This window comes from Eptesicus fuscus, chromosome 19, assembly GCF_027574615.1.
Source record: "Eptesicus fuscus isolate TK198812 chromosome 19, DD_ASM_mEF_20220401, whole genome shotgun sequence".
In the NCBI taxonomy this organism is placed as follows: Eukaryota; Metazoa; Chordata; class Mammalia; order Chiroptera; family Vespertilionidae; genus Eptesicus; species Eptesicus fuscus.
In genome coordinates, this window is record NC_072491.1 from 8,799,752 (window position 1) to 8,821,347 (window position 21,596).

The 21,596-nt window shown below is 45.2% G+C and overlaps 1 protein-coding gene across 1 annotated transcript in view; it reads right to left on the reverse strand.

Moving 5' to 3' along the window:
* Positions 1-21,596, reverse strand: part of CDH17 (cadherin 17) — a 75,363-nt gene that overhangs the window by 23,174 nt on the left and 30,593 nt on the right. Inside the window, exons 3-11 of the mRNA XM_054708357.1 lie at positions 19,555-19,653; positions 14,041-14,175; positions 13,027-13,165; positions 10,852-11,010; positions 10,559-10,758; positions 8,971-9,102; positions 8,527-8,677; positions 3,788-4,003; positions 202-278 (exon numbers count right to left, since the gene is read on the reverse strand). Coding sequence (XP_054564332.1) covers positions 202-278; positions 3,788-4,003; positions 8,527-8,677; positions 8,971-9,102; positions 10,559-10,758; positions 10,852-11,010; positions 13,027-13,165; positions 14,041-14,175; positions 19,555-19,653 — 1,308 coding nt within the window. The remainder of the gene's footprint in view (positions 1-201; positions 279-3,787; positions 4,004-8,526; positions 8,678-8,970; positions 9,103-10,558; positions 10,759-10,851; positions 11,011-13,026; positions 13,166-14,040; positions 14,176-19,554; positions 19,654-21,596) is intronic.

The window sequence follows — 21,596 nt, forward strand, 5'->3', positions numbered from 1 at the left end:
AACAGACGTTCCCACATACTATACCAGTGACTGCTCCCCCAAGAATTTCACTGGAGAAGCTGTCTGGGTTGTTACCAATGCATTGACAAAGGCTACCTGTCACGTGTGGCCTTTTCCCTGCATACTGTGTCTTGATTCCAGAAGTAGGGATCAAGTGCTGTGAACTAAGTAAAGAAAAAACAGCAGGGGACAGCTACTCACATCTGATTTTTCAAAAATGGGGATCTGATCGTTGATGTCAATAACGTTGATTTGCACTTGACAGTGGGTCTGGAAATCTGAAAATGAAAGTCATGTCACAAACATGTTTTCACTGAAAAAGCATGCATTAACATCAGAACCTTCAAGAAAAACATTGGCAAGTGAAGTAACCGCTGGGGTCACAATTTTGCTGTTGACATGCAATCTGCGTGGAAACGGGATCCTCGGCTCCCCACCTGCACCCACAAGTTGGCCACAGGGAGGCCGAAGGAAGTCCTGCAAGAAGTTCGCCTGGGCTTCCCACTTCCCTCCACCTGCCCCCTCCAGGGTAAGGGCTGTTCTTGAGCCACACTGTTCCTTTTCTGTGAAGCGGCCTCTTTTTCCGAACTACTGACAGTGACGTAGCCTCCAAAGCCCAGTGCAAACCTCTCCTTCCAGAAAACCTTCCCCGAGCATCCCAGCCGGCTCTTTCCTTCCCTGACCAGCCCAGCACTTACTGTCCTACATCTCCTCTGCTCCCGTGGTGGGAAGGAAGGGTCAGGTGCCTGCTCCCTGCCCTCCAAGTAAGGGAGGAAGTGGGATAATTAGTCCCCTTCAAATGGCTGACCACCCAGCTTGCTGGAGGCAAGACAAGGGCAGAAGCGGCTCATGGAACCCTGGGGAAATGACACAGGCTTTGAGGAAGAGGTTTGACAAGCCAAAGACCTAGTCAGAGACAGCGGCTTCAACCTGGGTCTAAGATGAGCATGGCGTGTGGGTGGGAATGGAGTGCCCAGGGAAATCCTATATAATAAAAAGCTAATATGCAAATCAACTGAACAATGGAACGAATGGTCGCTATGATGCGCACTGACCACCAGGAGGCAGATGCTCAATGCAGGAGTGCCGCTCAGCCAGAAGCTGGGCTCACAGTTGGTGAGTGCAGTGGCGGTGGAGCGGGCCTAAGCCATCAGTCAGACATCCCCCAAGGGCTCCCGAACTGCAAGAGGGCGCAGGCTGGGCTGAGGGACCCCCTCCCCGAGTGCATGAATTTCATGCACCGGGCCTCTAGTATTGCGAATAAGAAAAAACACGACAGGTTCTTTGTTGGAATCACCGTCATTCTAACAATCATGATGTCCTGTATCTTAGAAATATTAAGAACCTGGGCTCTGGAATCCCACTGCTCAAATTCTGGCTCTGCCACTTATCAGATGTGTGAGAGCTTGATTGTGTCACTCAAGGTGTCTGGACCTCAGTAATTTTTTGTATAAAATCTAGATAACAAAAGAACTGAGGTCTTGACATCATACAAAATTGTTAGCACCCTCTAGGTACCAGGCATAAGTGCTTTACCTGCATTACTTCTTTTATCTTCATGCTCACTTCATGATGTAGGTACTGTTACCATTCATTTGATTCACAAATGAGGAAGCCACGGGATAGGGAAGTTAGGTAACCGGACTAAGGTCACACAGTGAACTAGTGGTCCAGCCAGAATTTAAACCCACGTGCTCCCTGTGTCCGCTACACCTACTCCCCGCCCTCCTCCCTGCTCTGTGTCTGGGAGGCCCACCTTGTGAACTGCATCAGGGGGCATTCTGGCCCTTTGGGTACCAGTTGGGTTCTGCCAATAGGAGCCCTGGCAGGAAGTGGGAGGAAGGGCAGGAGGCAAAAGGTTTGGTGGAGTTCCCAGGGCTGGCGGCCTTGTGGATAGCCACAGGTCCGGGGCTTGCCACTTCCGGGAATGCTCCCTTCCCTCAACCCTTCACGCCTTAGGGTAGGAAAGGCTGGCCACTGTGCGTCACACTGCCTGCTGGTTTCCTTCAGCTTGCCCACAACCTTTACAAACAATCCTTTCTTCAGACTCTTTTTGGTTACTCCTTTTGAGGGGGCCCCTCTATTTCCTGCTGTGATCCTTACGAATATACTCAGGCAGTCTTACTCCAGAGCTCCTGCTCAATGCCCTGGGCATGTCCTCTAATCATAATTGAAGTCTGAATAAGGGAATGTTGGTTAAAGCTGGGGCTAGTCCCCAGAATATTTGTAGACAAGGATGGCTAAAGATTGGGGTTACCCAGGACCTGCAATCACAAACCTCAATAGGGCCAGCAGGGGGCCTCCAAAGTACTAAGCCCTCCCTGATTTTCTGTAACACTATGTTAATTACAGCCTGGTGTCTAATTTTCTGTAGTGTATACTAGAAAGTTTAATTTTATCAATATATATACACTGAGTGGCCAGATTATTATGATCTCTGAACGCATAATAATCTGGCCACTCAGTGTGTGTGTGTGTATGTGTGTGGTGTGTGTGTGTATATATATATATATGTGTGTGCATATATATGTATATATATATATTAGAGGCCCGGTGCATGAATTCGTGCATGGGTGGGGTCTGGCCAGCCTGGCCAGGTGGAGGGGACATGGGCGGTTGGCCAGCCTGCCTGCTGGTTGAACTCCTGGTCGAGGAGACAATTTGCATATTAGTCTTTTATTATATAGGATATACACTGAGTGGCCAGATTATTATGCGTTCAGAGATCATAATAATCTGGCCACTCAGTGTATAATCTATGCCTCCTGGCACACCTAGCATAACACTTAACCGAACTATTTGCTAATCTAAGATTCAGCTGTAACCCAAAGAAAGATTCTTACCTTGGAGTGCGCATGCCCCTAAAATAAATATGTCTCAGAATACATGTACTTTCTGTGTCTGCACATTTGTCTGAGAATGAGTGCATTTGTTTGAGAATGCATCATTTTCTTCAGATTTTCAAAGGGTCGTGTGACCCAACAAAAATCAAGAACCACTTGCTTGGAAACTGTGTAAGGAGTATGGAAGAACGTTTCCTGATATTGTCAAGTGGCTAACTAGAAGCTAATAGAAGATCAAGCTTCCTTTCACACGGTAGGATACTTTGAGTCCAAAAGGAAGAATTGGGAAATGCAATTAATTTTTTTGTTTATGATGATGGTGGCCATGACAACGTGCCTTGCCAACCTCCAACAACAGAGACATTAAAGGATGACGGCCCACTGCTACACTCTGTAATCCATCACCACATTTGCCCTGAGCCTTGCTTCCCACAGCTGCCCCCAGCCAGTGACGGAAGAAGGCAGGCATGCTCAGGTAGGCCCATTCTTAAGAGCATGGACTCCGTCAGCGTCCAATTTTGGACTCCCTGATGACCTTGCCAAACTTTTCTTTGAGTACTCAGTGGTCTCTGACACTCCCACCAGCCCTCCTTCCCTATCTCCTTCACTCAGGGCCAGGCTTACATTACAGCCTGATGGTTCTCCCAGCCTTCTCTGTATCTCTCCCCACTTTTTTCTCAGAGGCATTTCTCCTAATAGAACTCTCGTACATTTAATCGCCTCTTGGCACCTGCTTCTTGGAGGACTGCGACCCACACAACAATGTTGCCTGATCCGTCATTGGACCAGGTGCCTCTGTGTTGCACATTTCTGTGTTTCACCTAGGAAGCAGGGACTCTTAAGCAGCATCCTTCTCTAATACGCCCAGGCATTACAACAGCCTAACAAATCACAATAAAAGGGAAACAAGCATTTTCACTGTTGACAGCGAGTGTGACACTGACCTTTGTCCGACACCTCCACGGTCAAGAGGTACTGAGGAGCGTCTTGCTTCTTCAAGGACTGCATGGCTAACTGGAACACCCCCGTGTAGGTCTGGACGAGGAAGAGTCCATCTTTGGGAAACTTAGGGGACTGATCCACAATTTTGTATTGTAGAACACTGTTGACAGTGTTTTCTTCATCCATGTCGTGGGCAATCAGAGTCCCAATACTGCTCACTGTGAAGAAGGAAAGAAGAAAATTCACCCATCGCAGACTCTATTCCATCTATTTTATTTTATTTTTTTAAAAATATATTTTATTGATTTTTTACAGAGAGGAATAGAGAGCTAGAAACATCGATGAGAGAGAAACATTGATCAGCTGCCTCCAGCACACTCCCCACTGGGGATGTGCCCGCAACCAAGGTACATGCCCCTGACCGGGAATCGAACCTGGGACCCTTCAGTCCACAGGCCAACTCTTTATCCACTGAGCCAAACCGGTCAGGGCTATTCCATCTATTTTAAATGGTCCCACTGGATAAGCAGGTCCCTGGAACACTCTGTAAATAACTTGGAACCGCTGGCTAAAGTTCTTATATTTCTTTTGGTTCTTCTAACCCTCTCCATCGTGTAGTGTGCTGAGAAGTGTATTAGTTTGATAGCGTCACCATCACAAAGTGCCACAGACTGGGCAGCTTCAATAACATAAAGGTATTTTCCCACAATTTCTGGATCTCACAGAGGTCTGAGATCAAGGTGTCAGAAAGGCTGGTTTCTTCCGAGTCCTCACTCCTTGGCTTGTGCATAGCTGTCATCTCCATGTGTCCTCACATGGTCATGCCTCTGTACATGTCTGTGTCCAGATTTTCTCTTCTTGGAAAAACAGCACATCAGTGATGAATTCAGAATGTTGTGCTGAGTCTATTCTACACTCTTAGGGTAAAAGCAATACAAAACAATGCCCCTGCCCTTTGGGGGCTATGGTCTAGCTCAGTGGTCGGCAAACTGCGACTCGCGGGCCACAAGCAGCTCTTTGGCCTCTTGAGTGTGGCTCTTCCACAAAATACCATGGCCTGGGCGAGTCTATTTTGAAGAAGTGGCATTAGAAGAAGTTAAAGTTTAAAAATTTTGGTTCTCAAAAGAAATTTCAATCGTTGTACTGTTGATATTTGGCTCTGTTGACTAATGAGTTTGCCGACCACTGGGCTAGGGCAATAATATATTAACTTATTCCTTAGTATACCTATATTCTCCTGTTTGGTGTCTTACATTAGCCAGAATCTTGTGGGACTCATGTCCCCAAGGATTAGCAATGCCAACATGAATTCATATTGGATTAAGACCCACACTAATGACACTGTTTTCACTTTATGTCTTAAAAGACCCTTTCTCTAAATAATAGTCAGCTTTTGCGATAGTGGGCATTAGGACTTTACCATATGAAAGCGGGGGAGGGGATAATCACAATTCAGCCCATAACAGTGTCCCATAAAAATTCAGGTTCACTCCAAACCTCGTTGTGACCTTATTTGGAAATAGGGGCTTTGCAGATGTAACTAGTTAAGGATCCTGTGATAAAATTACCCTGGATTTAGAGTGGGTCCCAAATCTAGAGATTAGTGTTTTCCTAAGAAGAGAAGACACAAGTCACACACACGGAGGTGGAGGCCATGTGAAGTAGGAGGCAGAGACTAGGGTGGTGCTACCACAGGCAGTCAGGGCATGCCAAGAGCCACCAGGAGCCAAAACAGAAGAGCCAGAATGCTCCCCTAGCAGGCGCCTTGATTTGAGACTTCTGGCCTCCAGACTGTGAAAGAATACATTCCTAGTGTCCTAAGCTCCCACCTTTGCGGCACTTTGTCACAACTACCCTCTGACACTAATATACAAGGCAAATGGTCTCACTACCAACAACTGCAGAGACGGACTCCACCCCAGAGATAACACGGGGCAAAGAGCGGGCACGCATGCTCCCTGCCTCGCTGCAGTTCCTGGTCCCAAGGATTTATTTCTGTGAGTGTTTCAGTCCAGGGCGTTCCCTGAGTCAGAGGTGATGACTCAGGACTTCACCCAGCTCTGGGGGAGGCAGGATAGATTTTGGATCATCGGGCTCCGTGAAATGGGCATCGTGGGTTTCTCTACATGCAGCCGCAATCCCAACGTGGGACTGCGACTTGATTATAGGCCACTTGTGGAGCTAGGTCTTTCCCCACCTCCCATATCAATTGGCATCTACTGACATATGGAAACGTGAAGGATGTTTATTATGGGGGAGGGGACTTCCCATGTAAGTCTGTAATGGAGCTGGACCCCTGGAGCTGGGCCTCATGGGCTGAGGAAGGAGGGCATCATGAGCAACAGAGCGGAGACAAAGATGTATTTAGTATAGTGGCCGCTGCTATTTCTGAATCCATCGCAACCAAGTCACCTTTGTGGCACATGTCTGCCCTTGCTTTAAAAAAAAAAGATCTGTGTGCTGGAACGAAGAGTGTCTTACTGAATTCTGGGATCCTGTGATGTCTGAGCAGCCCTGCTCTGGACCATTCCCCAAAACAAGTGAGCATAACGCCAAGGACGCCGTTCTCTCACTCCACAGGAAATGCCAGCTGCCAGAGGCCCCGCGAGCTGTTGACATAAGTGACCGCGGAAATTCCAGCAGGGGTGCCACTCAGGGTGAGTAAAGTATTTGTGGATGAGAAGAGAAAGGAGCGCTATGTCTCTGAGACAAAGGCCAGGAACAAGTGGCATCTCACACTGATTCTTGGGGCACTCGGAAATACCTTGGAGAGGTGGTGCTTTATGAAAGGCGGATTCCTATGTGAGCGCACAGGACTTGGTAGCAAGTGGGATTCCAAAAGCGCTGTTGGCATTGCTAATACTTGAGCCTCACAAGATTCCGGCTAACATAAGGCACCAAATAGGAGAATATAGACGTACAAAGAAATAACTTAGTATTTCTTGAGCTAAACAGTAAGCCTCCCCTCCCCCCCCTCCACACACACACACACATAGGGCAGGGGCATTGTTTTACATCTCTTTTAGCCTTCATATATAGAATCAACTCAATCTGTGTTGACTTATAAGAATTCCTGGCCCATTTCTGACTCACAGAAACTGTGAAATACTAAATGTTTGTTGTTTTATGCTGCAATTTGTTATGCAGCAATAGACAACTAATAAACTAAAGGTTAGACCTTATGCAAAGAGACTTGAGGCATCCTCTGGAAGGGTCCTCAAGGGTCTTCTGCCTTCATTCGGCATCACAGGTCATCCCAGAGCTCCAAAAAGTGATTCTTGGCTACTGACACACATCCCATTGTTACGCAACTGTCACTGTTAGAAGATTCTCCCTTATCCTATCTAATAAAGATATAATATGCAAATGGTCGTTACGCCGAAGCAAGTAACGACCGAATCACAGATCAGCAGGAGGGTGGGGCAGCGAGCTACAAGCGGGCGGCAGAGAGCTACAGGAGGGGGCAGGGCAGTAAGCTATTGGGGGGTGGGGGGGGGCGGGCGGAGAGCTACTCGAGGGCGGCAGCGAGCTACTGGCGAGCTACTGGTGCATGGATTCGTGCGCAGGGCTACTAGTAATTAATTAAAATCCTCTGAGTTGTCATTTAACAGTTCCTGTTGCAGCAAGAATTGGAATAAATGAAAAAGAAAGGACCTAAGCAACACACACGGACAATATATAGCCTACATATGACTCCTGACAGTGAGGAGAAAAATGTAAGCATTGAGCAAGCAAGCCATGCAAGCTGTGCCTCCCAAGCCACCAGGACAGCAGCCACTATGTCAAAAGTGTGTGGCAAGAAGAGAGAGAGAAAAAGAAAATGATGAGAAGGTCCACAGACATGTGAGGATCTGCCCAGAAGGGCAACAGAGACCTAGGCATTGCAGTCATAAAACACTGCGAACCTTGTACCATCTCTGAAACTTACAGGAAACGACAGACAAAAACATTTCAAGAAAAGCCAGCCTGCTCAGCCAATGGACTCAACACCCAGGAGTAACAGACAAGTTTTCCTAAATCCAGGGAAGTCATAAAACTTCCAGAGTTCATAATGTTCTCATTGTAGGTGTCCCTGTGCAAAACTAAAGCTACCATGAGACACAGTAAAAGAAAAGAAAGTTAAGTCAAGAACAAAAAGACAAAAATGAAGAGGACTTGAACTTCATCTACCAGCCTCCTGAACTATTATTATCAGCTTCCTAGAGAGGGAGCATCAAGGGTCAAAAGTCAATTTCCATTTGTTGGGCTTATTTATTGCAGAGTATCTGACCTTGGGTATAGAGGCTGATTTAAATTATGTATCAAATGTGATGCTGTTTTATCTGTTACTGAGTTTGTTAGAAGGCAAATAAGGATCTATGTAAAAACCTTGAAAATGAGATAATCTCACATACGTACACAGGATAATGGTGTAAGTGGATATGGTGTTAGTGCTAGTGGTAAGGATGGTGTAGTAGTAGTAATTGTGGTAACAGTACTAGTAGGGGTAGTAATAGTGGTAGTGGTGGTGATGGTAGCCATAAATGCTCCAATTCAAGAACACTAGCCAGATAATAACTGAGCCAGAAAACTATACTTGTGTGAGTCTCAAGGTGTATTCAAGCTCTGCACTGTGCTAGTGGATAACTGATCATCAATCAGGTTTACCTGCCCACCTTCTCCAAGGCAGAGAGGATAAAGAGAGTATAGAGTTAACACAAGAAAGACAGTTACACAGCTTTGAACAGCTCTCATTCCTTACCTATTCTTTCATTCTCCTGGACCTCAAATACCGGCATTGTAGGTGGACACGTAGGTGGGTTATCATTAATGTCTTTAACTTTCACATGAATTTCCAGTGGGAAGGCAAGTGGTTTTCCAAGCTCATCCTTTGCAATCGCGTAGAAAACGTACTACAACAGGAAGCTCAGCGTTAAGACATGACCCCATCGTTGCCTTTAAAAGGCAGAGAAAATGACTGTTCCAATTCTATTTTGTTTAACCCCTTATTTCCAGTTTACTTAGAATTGCGACATGAGAAAAAAAATGAATCAGATTTGTGGGGATAGTATCATGTCTTGAAATCAATCATCTATGGTTTGGGGTTTTGGTTAGTGGTTTTAAGTAAAATCTTTTCTGCTGTCAGCTCTCGGGGAACACAGCACTTGGTCTTGTCACTTGTGAAACTCCTCCCCGTTTTACTCACTGAATCCTTTTCTTCTCTGTCCAAGGGCTGAGTCACATAAATATCTCCCTCCTGGTCAATTGAAAACGGGAATCTTGGCAGCTTCTCCTTTTCGACTAAGAAATAGTGAGCACCTGGCTCATTCCACCGCACCTGTAGGGTCAAAGTGCATTGTGAGGAAAGATACCAAATTGTGGGGAAAGGCACTGGGTGTGGCACCCCAGAATTTCTTTTCTTTGTCAGCCCCGAGAGCAAACAAGCATATGTACTCCTTTTAGCATTTACAAATTCTTATGGGAATTGCCTAAATAACAGATAGAAAGACGTTAGTAAAGGCTCCAAATCTGCAATTGTTATGGAATTGAGTCCTAACATACTTTCTTAATTGGTAAAGCAGAATAACTCTGGCTTTCATTCTTTTTTCCTCCTGGTGGAGAGGTTCATTAATTCAACATCCAATAAATAAGAATTCTTTTAAGCTATACAATATATATGGGATGGACCATCCCAGGGCCTCTTAACAACAGTGTCATTTTAAAACAGTCTTAGGGGGAACCACAGGCTGGGACTCACTCATAACATGAATCCCTGTTATCTGCTTTCACAGACCCGACCTCTTACTTAATCTCCACGAAAACCCAGAGAGGTGTTATTATCCCCATTTTACTGTCGAGAGGTTGGGGCTCAGAACAGTTAAATGACTTCTTCTATGATCAGTCATTAGCGTAATGGAGCAAGGACATGGTGTTAGTCATCTGCTTCCAAACCCAGTGCTCTCTCACTCACCCACAGCTTTCCTGTCAAGGAAACCCCTGATTTTCCAGAAAAGATCAGATCTGAGTGGAGCCAGCATGTATTTACAGGAGCTAAGGGAAGAGGGGACTCAGGGTGAGAGCATCAGTCGCAGAGGTGGGAAGGGGGAGCGTGTGAATGAAGAGGGGAGATGGAGTTGGGGGAGGGTGGTCTCCAAAGGTAAAGAGGCTGCCTACTCAACTCTTGCTCAATCCTGTCCATGTCCCTCCGTCTGTGATGGGATGAGTCTACTGGATAGAGACTTTCCCCACCAGAATAAGAAGCAGCTTTTCAAAATTCAAATCATATACATGTACATGATGTGTGTGTCATATACAACCCACTCTAGTGCAGCCATATCCCAGACTACTGACAGGGAACAACAAACATCAATGGTGTCTTGGGAATCTTAGATGAAGTTCTCTTTTAAAGATATATAGATAGATACAGATACAGATACAGATACAGATGATGGGAGATGATGGGTACAGATGATGGATACAGATGATGGGTACAGATGATGGGAGATGGAGATGATAGATAGATAGATAGATAGATAGATAGATAGATAGATAGATAGATAGATAGATAGATAGAGTGAGTGAGAACTAGAGATATGAATCCAGTTTGGTCAGAGTTTACCCATGATAGTAAACTCCAGAGACTTGGGGCCAGGAACTTTGTCTGTTTAGTTTGCTTTATAATTATGCTATGTAAAAAATGCACATAATAAATACACCAGTGAAGACCATGAGAGTGGGTTTGTACAAAGGGAGAACATGTATCTAATGGGCTCTAGGCATTTCTTAGGCACTACCTGAGTGATTTTGATGGGGTGAGGATCCGTCGAGTTTTCCACAATCTCCACAGGTTGGGGTGCTTTCCAAATGTTCTCCTTCACTGTGATGTCCACAGATGTGCTGTCACTGAAGGAATTCTCAGTCTGGCCTCCCATGTCCTTCACTGAGACCACCAGGTTATAGAAAGGGTTCTTACTGGGATCCAATTCCTTAGATCCTAGGGAAAGTAGGAAAGATCAGAAAGGGAAATGTGTCCAAAGCTGACACAGATGTAGGCCCCTTCTTCTGAATCAGTCCTATGGAGGCTTACCTGCAAGGGTAAGTGATATTTCCCCTGTTTTGTTGTTTATCTGAAAGTACATGACATCGTTGATCTTGGGAAGCTGCATGACAATCTGATAAAAAAGCTGGCCATTGGGAGTGTTTGGATCATCCAGGTCTGTAGCATTGACATACATGAAAGGCTTTCCTATTTCACAAAACATGCCCAGAAAGAGAAACAGGTATTAGTTGAAACCCAAATCAACCAGAGCCACTTTGACTTTCTAAGATGCAGAGACAGATTGAGCGGGGCGGGGTGGGGGTGGGGGGGATGCCTTAATTGATATCAGTGGGGAAATAAACCTTTATTCTGCTTCCTTTCCCTACGATGAGGTTTCTCAAAGTATAGTCCAGGGACCTCTAGGAGTCTCTAAGACTGTTTTTAGGGTCAATGGAATCTAAATTTATGCACATGTAAAAAAAAGATCCACTCGAAGCACAAGTTATTTCATGGATTTTAGTATAAAGGAGTACCCAAAGAAAAGGCATTAATATGGTTTCAGATTCCACATGGTAACCAGCTTTTAAGAAACCACCACTTGCTGAGTTTAGGTATAGTATCAAAGAATATCCATAGCTATCTCAAAATGCTATTATGATATTCCTCCCTTTTCCAAGTACAAATCTGTGTGAGGCAAGTTTTTCTTCATATGCTTCAACCAAAACGGCATATTGCAAAAGAATGAGTACAGAAACAGGCATGAGAATCCAATTGTTTTCAATTAATTCAGACACTAAAGAGATTTGCAAAGAATAAAACAATGCCATTCTTCTTGATACGTATTTTTGTTTTTTGAAAATATAGTTTTTATTAAAATGTTTACGATTTTAAATGAATTAATAAACTTTGAAGTTTCTCCGTTTTAGTTTCTAATATGATAAATATCGGTAGGTATAACTAGTGACGTACTGGAGCCAGCTCGTGAGAGCTAATTGTTGAATTTTCAGAAGTTTCATGAGCAAATTATTAACACCATTGATAACTTAAAATAGGCCATGGCAGGAATATTTTTCCCACAGAAATTGGTAAATGCTATAAGCAGGGCTCCGCCCACCCTCTCCCCCCCCCCGCCCCCAGACAGCTATTAAACGTTTACCAGCAACCCTCTGGATATGATCCACATACAACACCACTGAATATATCCAAAACTTCATTGGAGTCCTTAATAATTTTTAGAGGAATACAAGAGCTCTGAGGCCAAAAAGTTTGAGAACCACTAATCTAGAATACCCTACTGATGAAGAGAGAAAGGGGAAGCTGTGGGAGATTCTTATTTAGCAGAGCTTATTAGAGAGTCTTTGGTATGAAATTTCAGGGGCAAAGACAGTGAAATTGCTCCACATAATAAAGTGGACAAAACACTTTCCCTGAGTTATTGGAAGTGGGCATTAAAGAATGAGAGGTGAGATTAACTAGCAGAGAGAGAAACTTGACAGTGAGTTGATGGGCATGGCCAAGAACCTTTCTGAGAACACAGAAGTCTAACACTCATGTTTATTTTGTGCACTGTTATGATGCAATGCTCTTTCCTCTCCCCAAATCCTCAGTTAAGTCTGTGGCACACACCTATGCCTTTTTGGGTTTTTTTTGTGTGTGGAAATGAAGGGTAGGAGCATAGTGAATGGATAAGTCTAGGGTTGGAAGTAAGAGAAGAAAAATAAATGGGAGCAAGCAGTGACCATGAGAATGTAAGATTCCTGAGAGGATATGGGAGAGTGAGCTCACCTTTCCAGAGTATTCTAAAGTGGCCTAGAGCATTAAGGTCTTCTAAAGCTCATTCTAAAATAGCGGTTCTCAACTAGGGAACCTCAGGGAACATTTGACGTCTGAAGACATCTTTGTTGTCACAACTTAGTGGTAGGTGTTGCTACTGGCATCTGGGGAGTAGAAGTCAGGGATGCTGTTAACCATCCTACAATGCATATAACAGCAACTGACCAAAAAAAAAAAAAAGAGAGAGGATTATCAGGCCCAAGATGTCAATGGTGCCAAGGCCGAGAAGAGCAATAGGGATAATAAAACAACTCTCGGAGGATTGCTGTGAAATCTCAATGAGATAGGAAGTGCTCACTGAGTGACAGCTGCAGCTGTTAGCCACATAAATCGGCCCCTTCTGCCTGATACCCTTCCTGCTTTCCGTCAATGCCTCCAGACTCCCATTACCTGGGCGAGAATTCTGCCTCACGGAGCCTTCGTATTTTGACTGGAGAAACGTGGGTCGGTTGTCGTTGATGTCCTTCACTTCGACTGTGATGGGGACCGGACCCTCCACTGTATTTCCGTGAGCATCCAGGGCTGAGACCTGGTGGAGAAAGGAAAGGAAACCACCGTGGTGAATCTGGACTTCATATCACTCAACGCAAGTCACGAGAGAAATTAGAGTTCAGAGAACCGACGCCCGGTAACAGAAGTGGAGAAAGGCACCCATAAAAGCCCAGATCGGGAGCTGCTAGAATAGGGGCCCTATCAGTGAAGCCGGGGTTATCAGGACTGTTTTCCCAGGGCTGGGGTGTGCTGTACGCTAAACATGCTTCTTTTCTAAGTAGCTGGAGTCAGTGAAATCAGAGCCCCTTGTCCCTGAGGCTATGGAAGTGGCACGATGGCCTCTTACTGAGGCCTTTTAATGGTCAACCTGTCCATCCAATAGCAGAAGTTACTAAACAGAAAGCTTTCGGCTTGCTCTCCCCGCCACAATCAGCGCTCTATGGTGCCTGCATATTCAGATACCACACCCAAAAACTGACCATCGGTTATTTCTGCTTCTTGCAAGATCCAAAGAAGCTCATCTCAGCACTGACGCTGCCTCCTTTGTGGATCCAGAGCCCACACAACAGACACAGGCAGGCGCCCGTGAAAATCATAGACGTGTTGGCTTGGTTTTGACCCAGGTGGCGGAGCATGCCATACTTGAATGAGTAATGCCATCTGAGGGCCTTGGCAATGTAAATGGGGTTGCTGTGGTCAAAAGGCCTAAGGAAGAGGGGACCTTCTCCATACCCCTCTGTAGATGGTAAAAAAAAAAAAAAAAAGGACAAATGAGGTTTACCAAGTATACCATTAACGCCAGGAGAGCCCTAAGAGGATTCTAGGCAAGGGGTGAAGGTGCCGGTGATCCTTCCAGGACAAAGGATGCTCAGAAAGGTTGGAGTTAGGTGACTTTTCCTGGTCTCAACTCACCTGGAGTTTGTGAACAGCCCTTGTTTCCCTGTCCAGAGCTCTGTTGTGATATAGAAGCCCATCTGGTTGTATCTCAAATATTCCATCTGTCTCCCCAGTGAGTTTGAAAGTCACAGCAGGAGGCCTGGCCTTAAACTGGGGAAAAAGCAAAAGTCAGATGAGGTTGTTAGAAAAACCGGGTTGTAGATTTTGTTGAAAGTCACCAATTTCAGGTAATGTTTTCATTTGTACAATCGCTAATTAAGAAGTTCTGAGTTTTTAAATTGCTACATTCTAAAAGTTTGCTTGAGCACTAACTAGTATTCAAAATACATTTCCTTCAAGAAACAGTATACAATATACTTTAATATATGGACAAAAGTCAACTGATGTTTTGAATGGTAACTGGAGTTAGATGAGATTTTTCTGGAAATATCTGAAAACTATAACATTACTAACTTCTAAGAAATATTTAAAAGAGTAGCTTTATTGCTAAGATTTTTTAAAAGATGTCATTTAGTACTTCTGAACACTGTGGCAACAATTAGGAGGTATTTCAATATTACAGAAAACAATTCAAAAGTGGCTTTAATTTAATAAGATTCTATATGACAATCTCTTAATTATTATTAACAGAATTCTAGATATAATGGAACACCATCAAGCAAACACATGCATAATCAGAGTCATAGAAGGAAAAAAAGGAGCAAAAGGGGCAGAAAGATTATTTTAAAAAAGAATAACCAAAGTTTCCCAAATTTGAGAGAAAACATTAATCTACATGTCCAAGAAGTTGAATAAACTCCAAATACAATAAACTCAAAGAAACCCAAATTTAGACACATCGTAGTCAAACATGTGAAATACAGAGAATCTCGAAAGTACAAAGATTCATCATGTACAAAGGATACTCAATAAAAAGAACAGCAGATTTCTCATGGAGGCAGGAAGACAGTGGAATGATAGATCCAAAGTGTTGAAGGAAAATGACTGCCAATTGTATATCTACAACATTATCTGTCAAAATGAAGGTGAAATTAATCTATACTATGAGGGAGAAAGCAGACTTTAAAATGATAGCAATATAAAACAAAAATTCTTATTAGAAAAAAAAGACATTCTATGAGGGTCACTTCATCAAGAAACTATAACAATTATAAACATTCTAGAGGCTCGATGCACAAAATTTGTACAAGGGTAAGCCCTCGCAGCCCCGCCTGCTGCCTCGGCCCTCACAGCCCCGGCTTCCTCCGGAAGGTCATCCCGCTGTTCCTCATTCAGTCAATTTGCATATTACCCTTTCATTATTATAAATATGTACCTACCAAGAGAACTGTTATCTGGACTTACTCACAGGTTTTCTTTCTTTCTTTCTTTCTTTCTCCCTTTCTTTCTTTCTTTCTTTCTTTCTTTCTTTCTTTCTTTCTTTCTTTCTTTCTTTCTTTCTTTCTCTCTCTCTCTCTCTCTCTCTCTCTCTCTCTCTCTCTCTCTCTCTCTCTCTCTCTCTCTCTCTCTCTCTCTCCCCCTCCCTCCTTCCCTCTCCTCCCTCCCTTCCTTCTTCCTTCTTTTTTTTTTTTTAACCTAACTCAGAGCTTACTCACTGCAAACAATTTTGGGTAATTTTCCAAAAGTAATCAATAGTAAAAATACATCAAAGGCCTAAATGTAAATGCTAAAACTATAAAACCTGAGAAGAATACACAAACATAATGTTCAGGACTCTGGATGAGAGAAAGCAATGGGGATAGTTTCTTAGATGTGACATCAAAAGCACAAACAACAGCCCTGGCCAGTGTGGCTCAGTTGGTTGGGGATCAATTCCTGGTCAGGGCACATGTCCAGGTTGTGGATTCAATCCCCAGTTGGGATGTGTGTGGGAGGCAACCAATCAATGTTTCTCTCTCTCTCTCCCCCTCCCTTCTTTTCTCTCTAAAATCAATAAAAACATATCCTTGGATGAGGATTTTTTTTAAAAAGCACAAAAGAAAAAGAAAAAATTGAGCTTAAATAAAAATTAAAAGCTTTTGTGTTTCAAATTACACTATAAAGAAAGTGAAAAGATAATCTATATGGGTTGTAAGAAAATTTTGCAAATCAGATATCTGATAAGGAATTTGCAGAATATATAAAGAGCTCTTACATCAGTAAAAAGACAAAAAAAACTCAATTAAAAAATAGGAAAGGCCCTAGCCGTTTTGGCTCAGTGGATAGAGTGTCGGCCTGCAGACTGAAGGGTCCCAGGTTCGATTCTAGCCAAGGGCACATGCCTGGGTTGTGGGCTCGATCCCCAGTAGTGGGTGTGCAGGAGGCAGCTGGTCAATGATTCTCTCTCATCATTGATGTTTCTATCTCTCCCTCTCCCTTCCTCTCTGAAATCAATAAAGAAATATATATTTTTTTAAAAACAGGAAAAGGTTTTGAGTAAACATTTCTCTAGAGAAGAAATACAAATAGCCAATAAGCACATGGAAAGATATTCAACATTATTAGTCATTAGAGAAATGCAAACCCAAATCACAAGGAAATACCACGTCAGCCCTTTTAGATAGCTACAACAAAAAGCATAACAAGTGCTAGCGAGGAAGTGGGGAAAGCAGAACCCTTATGCAATGCTAATGGGAACATAAAATAGTGCGGAGAATGAACAACAGTTTGGCAGTTTCTCAAAAAGTTAAACTATGACTTAGCAATTTCACTCCTATGTACATATCCGGGAGAACTGAAAACATATATCCCCTCAAAAAAGTTGTACATGAATGTCCATAATAGCATTATTCATAATAGCCATAAATGTCCATCAATTGATAAATGGATATTCAAACAGTGGTATATCCATACCATGAAATATTATTCAGCCATAAAAAAGAATGAAATACTAATACATGCTACTAGATGAACGAACCTTGAAAACATCATGCTAAGTAAAAGAAACCATACACAAAAGGCCATATGCTGTGGGACTCCATTTATAAGAAATATCTAGATAGTCAAATCTGGAGAGACCCAAAGTAGATTGGTGTTTGCCAGGAGCTGAGAAGAGAAGAGAATGAGGAGTTACTGCTCATGTTTTTTCTACAGTTGATGAAATGTCCTGGAGTTAGATAGCGATAGTGGTTGGACATCTTTGTGATATTTTAAAAAGCATTGAATAGTACATTTGAAAAGGGTGGTTTTTATGGCATGTGAGCTATGTATCAATACAAAGAAAAAAAGAAGACTTTCTCAGATTTGTATCATACTGTCTTATGACCTGGAAGTCTATGAGAGTACTAAGCTTGTGAAAAAAGTTTGTAGATGTTTGGGTTTTTTCCTCCTCCTCCTCCTCCTCCTCCTCCTTCTCCACCTCCTCTTCCTCCTCCTCCCCTCCTCCCCCTCCCCCTCCTCTTCCCTAGCTGGTGTGGCTCAGTGGGTAAAGCGTCAGCCTGCAAACTGAAGGGTCCCGGGTTTGATTCCAGTCAAAGGCATATGCCTGGTTGCAGGCTCGATCCCCAGTAGGGGGTGTTCAGGAGGCAGCCAATCAATAATTCTCTCTCATCATTGATGTTTCTATCTCTCTCTTCCTCTCCCTTCCTCTCTGAAATCAATAAAAATATATTATAAAAAAAGAAAAGAAAAAGAAACCTGGTCTCCCTTCCTTTACCTGCCCTTTGTCCCCCCTGCATCCCACCAGACTTTAATCAGAACCCTTCCTTGCATGTGTTTGCATGCTTGTTAGGTTTCTTCTCCTACCCCATGAGTTCCCTGGGAGCAGGATGGTTTGGGAGTCATCTTGTACCCCATACCCAGCCTAGTTCCTCTATACAGAAGGCACTTCGTAAATGGTTCATTACAGAAAATGATTGTATGCCTAGTCCACAAAGTTCTGACCTGCTTATGAAGCATCTACACTAATAAAAGAGAAATATGCAAATTGACCATACCTCCATGATGCCCACCAGCCAATCAGGGTGGGTATGCAAATTAACCCAACAAAGATGGCAAGTTAATTTGCATACACAGGCACCTGCTATGAGGGGAAGGGCGGGGGGGGGGGGCGTGGAGACGACTGAAGGCTCTGGCCAGAGCGAAGATGGAAGGCAGGGGCCAGAGCAAAGGCCTGGGTCCCAGGTGCCGGAGGAAAACCAGTGCCAGCAGCCAGGGGAAGGAAGGCCTATTGCACGAATCTTCGTGCAACGGTCCTCTAGTAAATCCATAAATGAAAGGAATGAAAAATGTGAGAGAATCTACAACCCAGGGCCCCAGGCAAGGCAGAGAAAGTCAGTAAACGAGATGATCTCATGTGTAAGCCCCAGCCGTTGCCCCATATCCTCATTTCCTCCCTCTAGTTTGTACAGAGCAGTCTTTCCTGAATGGAGACTTGATTCAGGCCAATTTATTTTGGGAGAAAACCTAAGAGCCTTAGGAGTCAGGGCCCTGGCTGTCTCTGCAGCCCCCTCTCCCACTTCTTCTCCTTGCTCTCTGCTTTCATCGCACTGGCCTTCTGCCCGCTCCCAGCCCAGGGCGGGTGTCCATGCTGGGCCTTTACTGGGACGTGCCCACTCCCCTTCCTCTCCAAGTGAATTCCTAGCAGCGTTAGCTCCCAAAGCATTCGCTCCTCCCTCCCTGCCTGACTTCCCCAACTGGATAGGTCAAGACCTCTATAACACCCTGCACACCAGGGCGGGCAGAGACACATGGGCACCCTGCCAGCCATGCTCTAGGCACTCTGCACAAATCTGCACTGATACCAAATGAGAGGGGGCAGGCGGCAGCTCTCAGCCTCTCCTCTGTGGGCAGACCTGTCCAACAATCCATGGAATGCACCTGCCTTAGGAGGCAGCTTAGCAACCTCCCAGTTACGGGGGATTGGGGTCATGGGCACCCCCCAGAGGCTTATCAAAGCATCCCCAACCACGTTGAGGCCGAGTAGGCTTCCCGGGGGATTTCCGGTAAGTGCAGTAGCATGTTTTTCTCCTCCATTACATTTCCAGGATTATTTCAGAGCCCTTTATAGCTAAAGCCTCTCACTCCCACCTGCAGGCCACCCCTTAATCCACTGCTTTTCTCGGTTACCTGCCTAAAGGACAGGACTGCCTCCCAGGGTGCCTTGGTCAACCACAGGCAAGGGCCCCGCGGGGCTCAGAGGTGGTGGTGAGGAAAAGCAGGCCTTTGGCCAGACGCATACTCCAGAGAACCCACCCTTTCAAACGCTTCAAGTAGGGAGCGCACTGAACAGCCAGCCTGATGGTCAGATGGCCATCCCACTTCCAGAACTCTTCCCACCTTTAGCGGGGAGGGTTGCGGGGGGGGGGGGGGTGGGCAGCCTACAGGCACCAAGATCTCTGGTCCCAGATGGTAGAACTCGCCCCAGACACAATCGAGGAAGCCCAAATGAGGATGTCAGGCCACCATCTCTCTGTTTAACTCAGCTTCTGAAATCCCTCGTGATAAGGAGAGCTGCCGAGCCTCTATTTTATTTCCTGCTGCACGGAAGAATAAAAGTCTACTGAGAGAGCATGAGGAGTCCAGACGACAGCGATCGAAAGTAGTCGTTACCTGGAATATGATCTGACTCGGTTCTTGGCCTTCGAAAATAGAGAACGTCATGGGCTTCAGGGGTCCACTGAACTTCCCCTCCAGGCCATATCCAGTTGTCTGTTAAAAAAAGAAAAGTTAGCGTCACCATCTATTATGAACAGATCTCTTGCTAATTCCAGGACTGACATAGGAAACGTAACACCTTTTAACCTGACTCGAGGCCGTGTGAAAGCTAGTCACAATGGGCAGAAAGAGGTCTAAAATGTGTTGAGGGTTTGCCATGCCAAGATGGACTGCTATGAGCCTTGCCTTGCTTTTCTCCTCTAACCCTTCACGCCGTGGCCCTCCAGGGAGACTGTTCACGCCCATTTTACAGATGAAGCTGAGAGAAGTGAGGCTGCTTCCTCAGAGTAAGTGTTGACACAGCACATACATGCGGATCTACGTGAACAAACGCTCGGGACCTTCCCACAATGCCCCTCTGCCTTCTACATGCTAGATGGTTTTACACCAGCTTCTTCCAACACCTCCCTTCCCTTCCATCTGTATATATAAAGGCCTAAGCAACAGGAACAACCGGTCGACCAGTCACTATGACACGCACTGACCACCAGAGGGCAGATGCTCAACGCAGGAGCTGCCCCTGGTGGTCTGTGCGCTCCCACAGCCAACCTCCCATGGCCAGCCAACCTCCCGTGGTCCCTCCCCCTGGCCAGCAGGCCCTGGCCGGCAGCCAGCAGCCGACAGGCCCTGGCTGTCCTGGCCCCAATTGGGACTGGGTGAGATGGCCCTGATAGGCCCTGATTGCTGGCCAGGCCTAGGGACCCCACCCATGCATGGATTTCATGCACCGAGCCTCTAGTTAGCTTATAAGGAAATTCATGCAAGAGTTGCAGCCCCTACAGAGTTCACAGTGTCCCCAGGGACAATGGAATGTATAAGGGGAAAAAGAGTATGCAGATGTGTTTAATACAATGCTTGCTTGGCATATAGTAACATGGTAAATTTTAGTCCAATTTGGTCTGAATTTGAACTGTAACTTTAAGAAAAACTGACTGGCCCTAGCCGGTTTGGCTCAGTGGATAGAGTGTCGGCCTGGGGACTGAAGGGTTCCAGGTTCGATTCCAGCCAAGGGCACATGCCTGGGTTGCGGGCTCGATCCCCAGTAGGGGGCGTGCAGGAGGCAGCCGATCAATGATTCTCTCTCATCATTGATGTTTCTATCTCTCTCTCCCTCTCCCTTCCTCTCTGAAATCAATAAAGAAATTTAAAAAAAAAAATGAAAAAAAAGAAAAACTGACCGTTTCTTGGGTGGCAGCCATGGGACCGGACCCTGCACACACATCATTTCTTCTGGTCCTCAACAACACCAGTCAGGAAACCATCTCCAGAGAATTCCCACAGCAGAGACACTGATGCTGCTACAGTGGGCTAGAGTCAGTCCTGTTGGACCACCAAGCCCCATCTCTGCTCCATGTTGCTGCACTGCCTTCCAGGCCATCAAAGGACGCGTGCAATTGGCAGATCTACCTGCCCCGTAGCCACCCTCCTTGCACTTTCCAGCAAGAGTTCTCTGCATGGATTACACAGTATCAATGCCAAACTCTTCTTCCTTCTGGAAGAAACAGAGTCCCAAGCAAAACTCTAACAGAGGTAGGCTCTGCTTGATTTCCCTGCCTTCCTCCCTACTCAGCACCCTTCCCCAAACCCTGGGTTACTCACGCACTCTCGCTTCAGTGCCCTTGCAACATGCTCATGCAGTGCTCCTGACCCCCTTATGAAAACCAGTTCTCAGAAAATAACAAGAGAGCCGTGGGCAGCATAGGATATATGACTGGCAACCATTTTACACTACTATCTCTGCTGAAGAAGCCTGATGCTAAAGGCAAGACGCTCCCACGAAACTTCCGCTCCTCATTGCAAAGGGGCCTGGCAGTAAAGGTGAGTGGAGGCAGGAGAGAGCAGGGGCTCCACCCCAGTGACCCTGAAATCCCACCGCACAGGCAGCAATTTCCTCCATCCACCAGACACAGCTGTGCCTGCAGCTGCCTCCTGAGCAA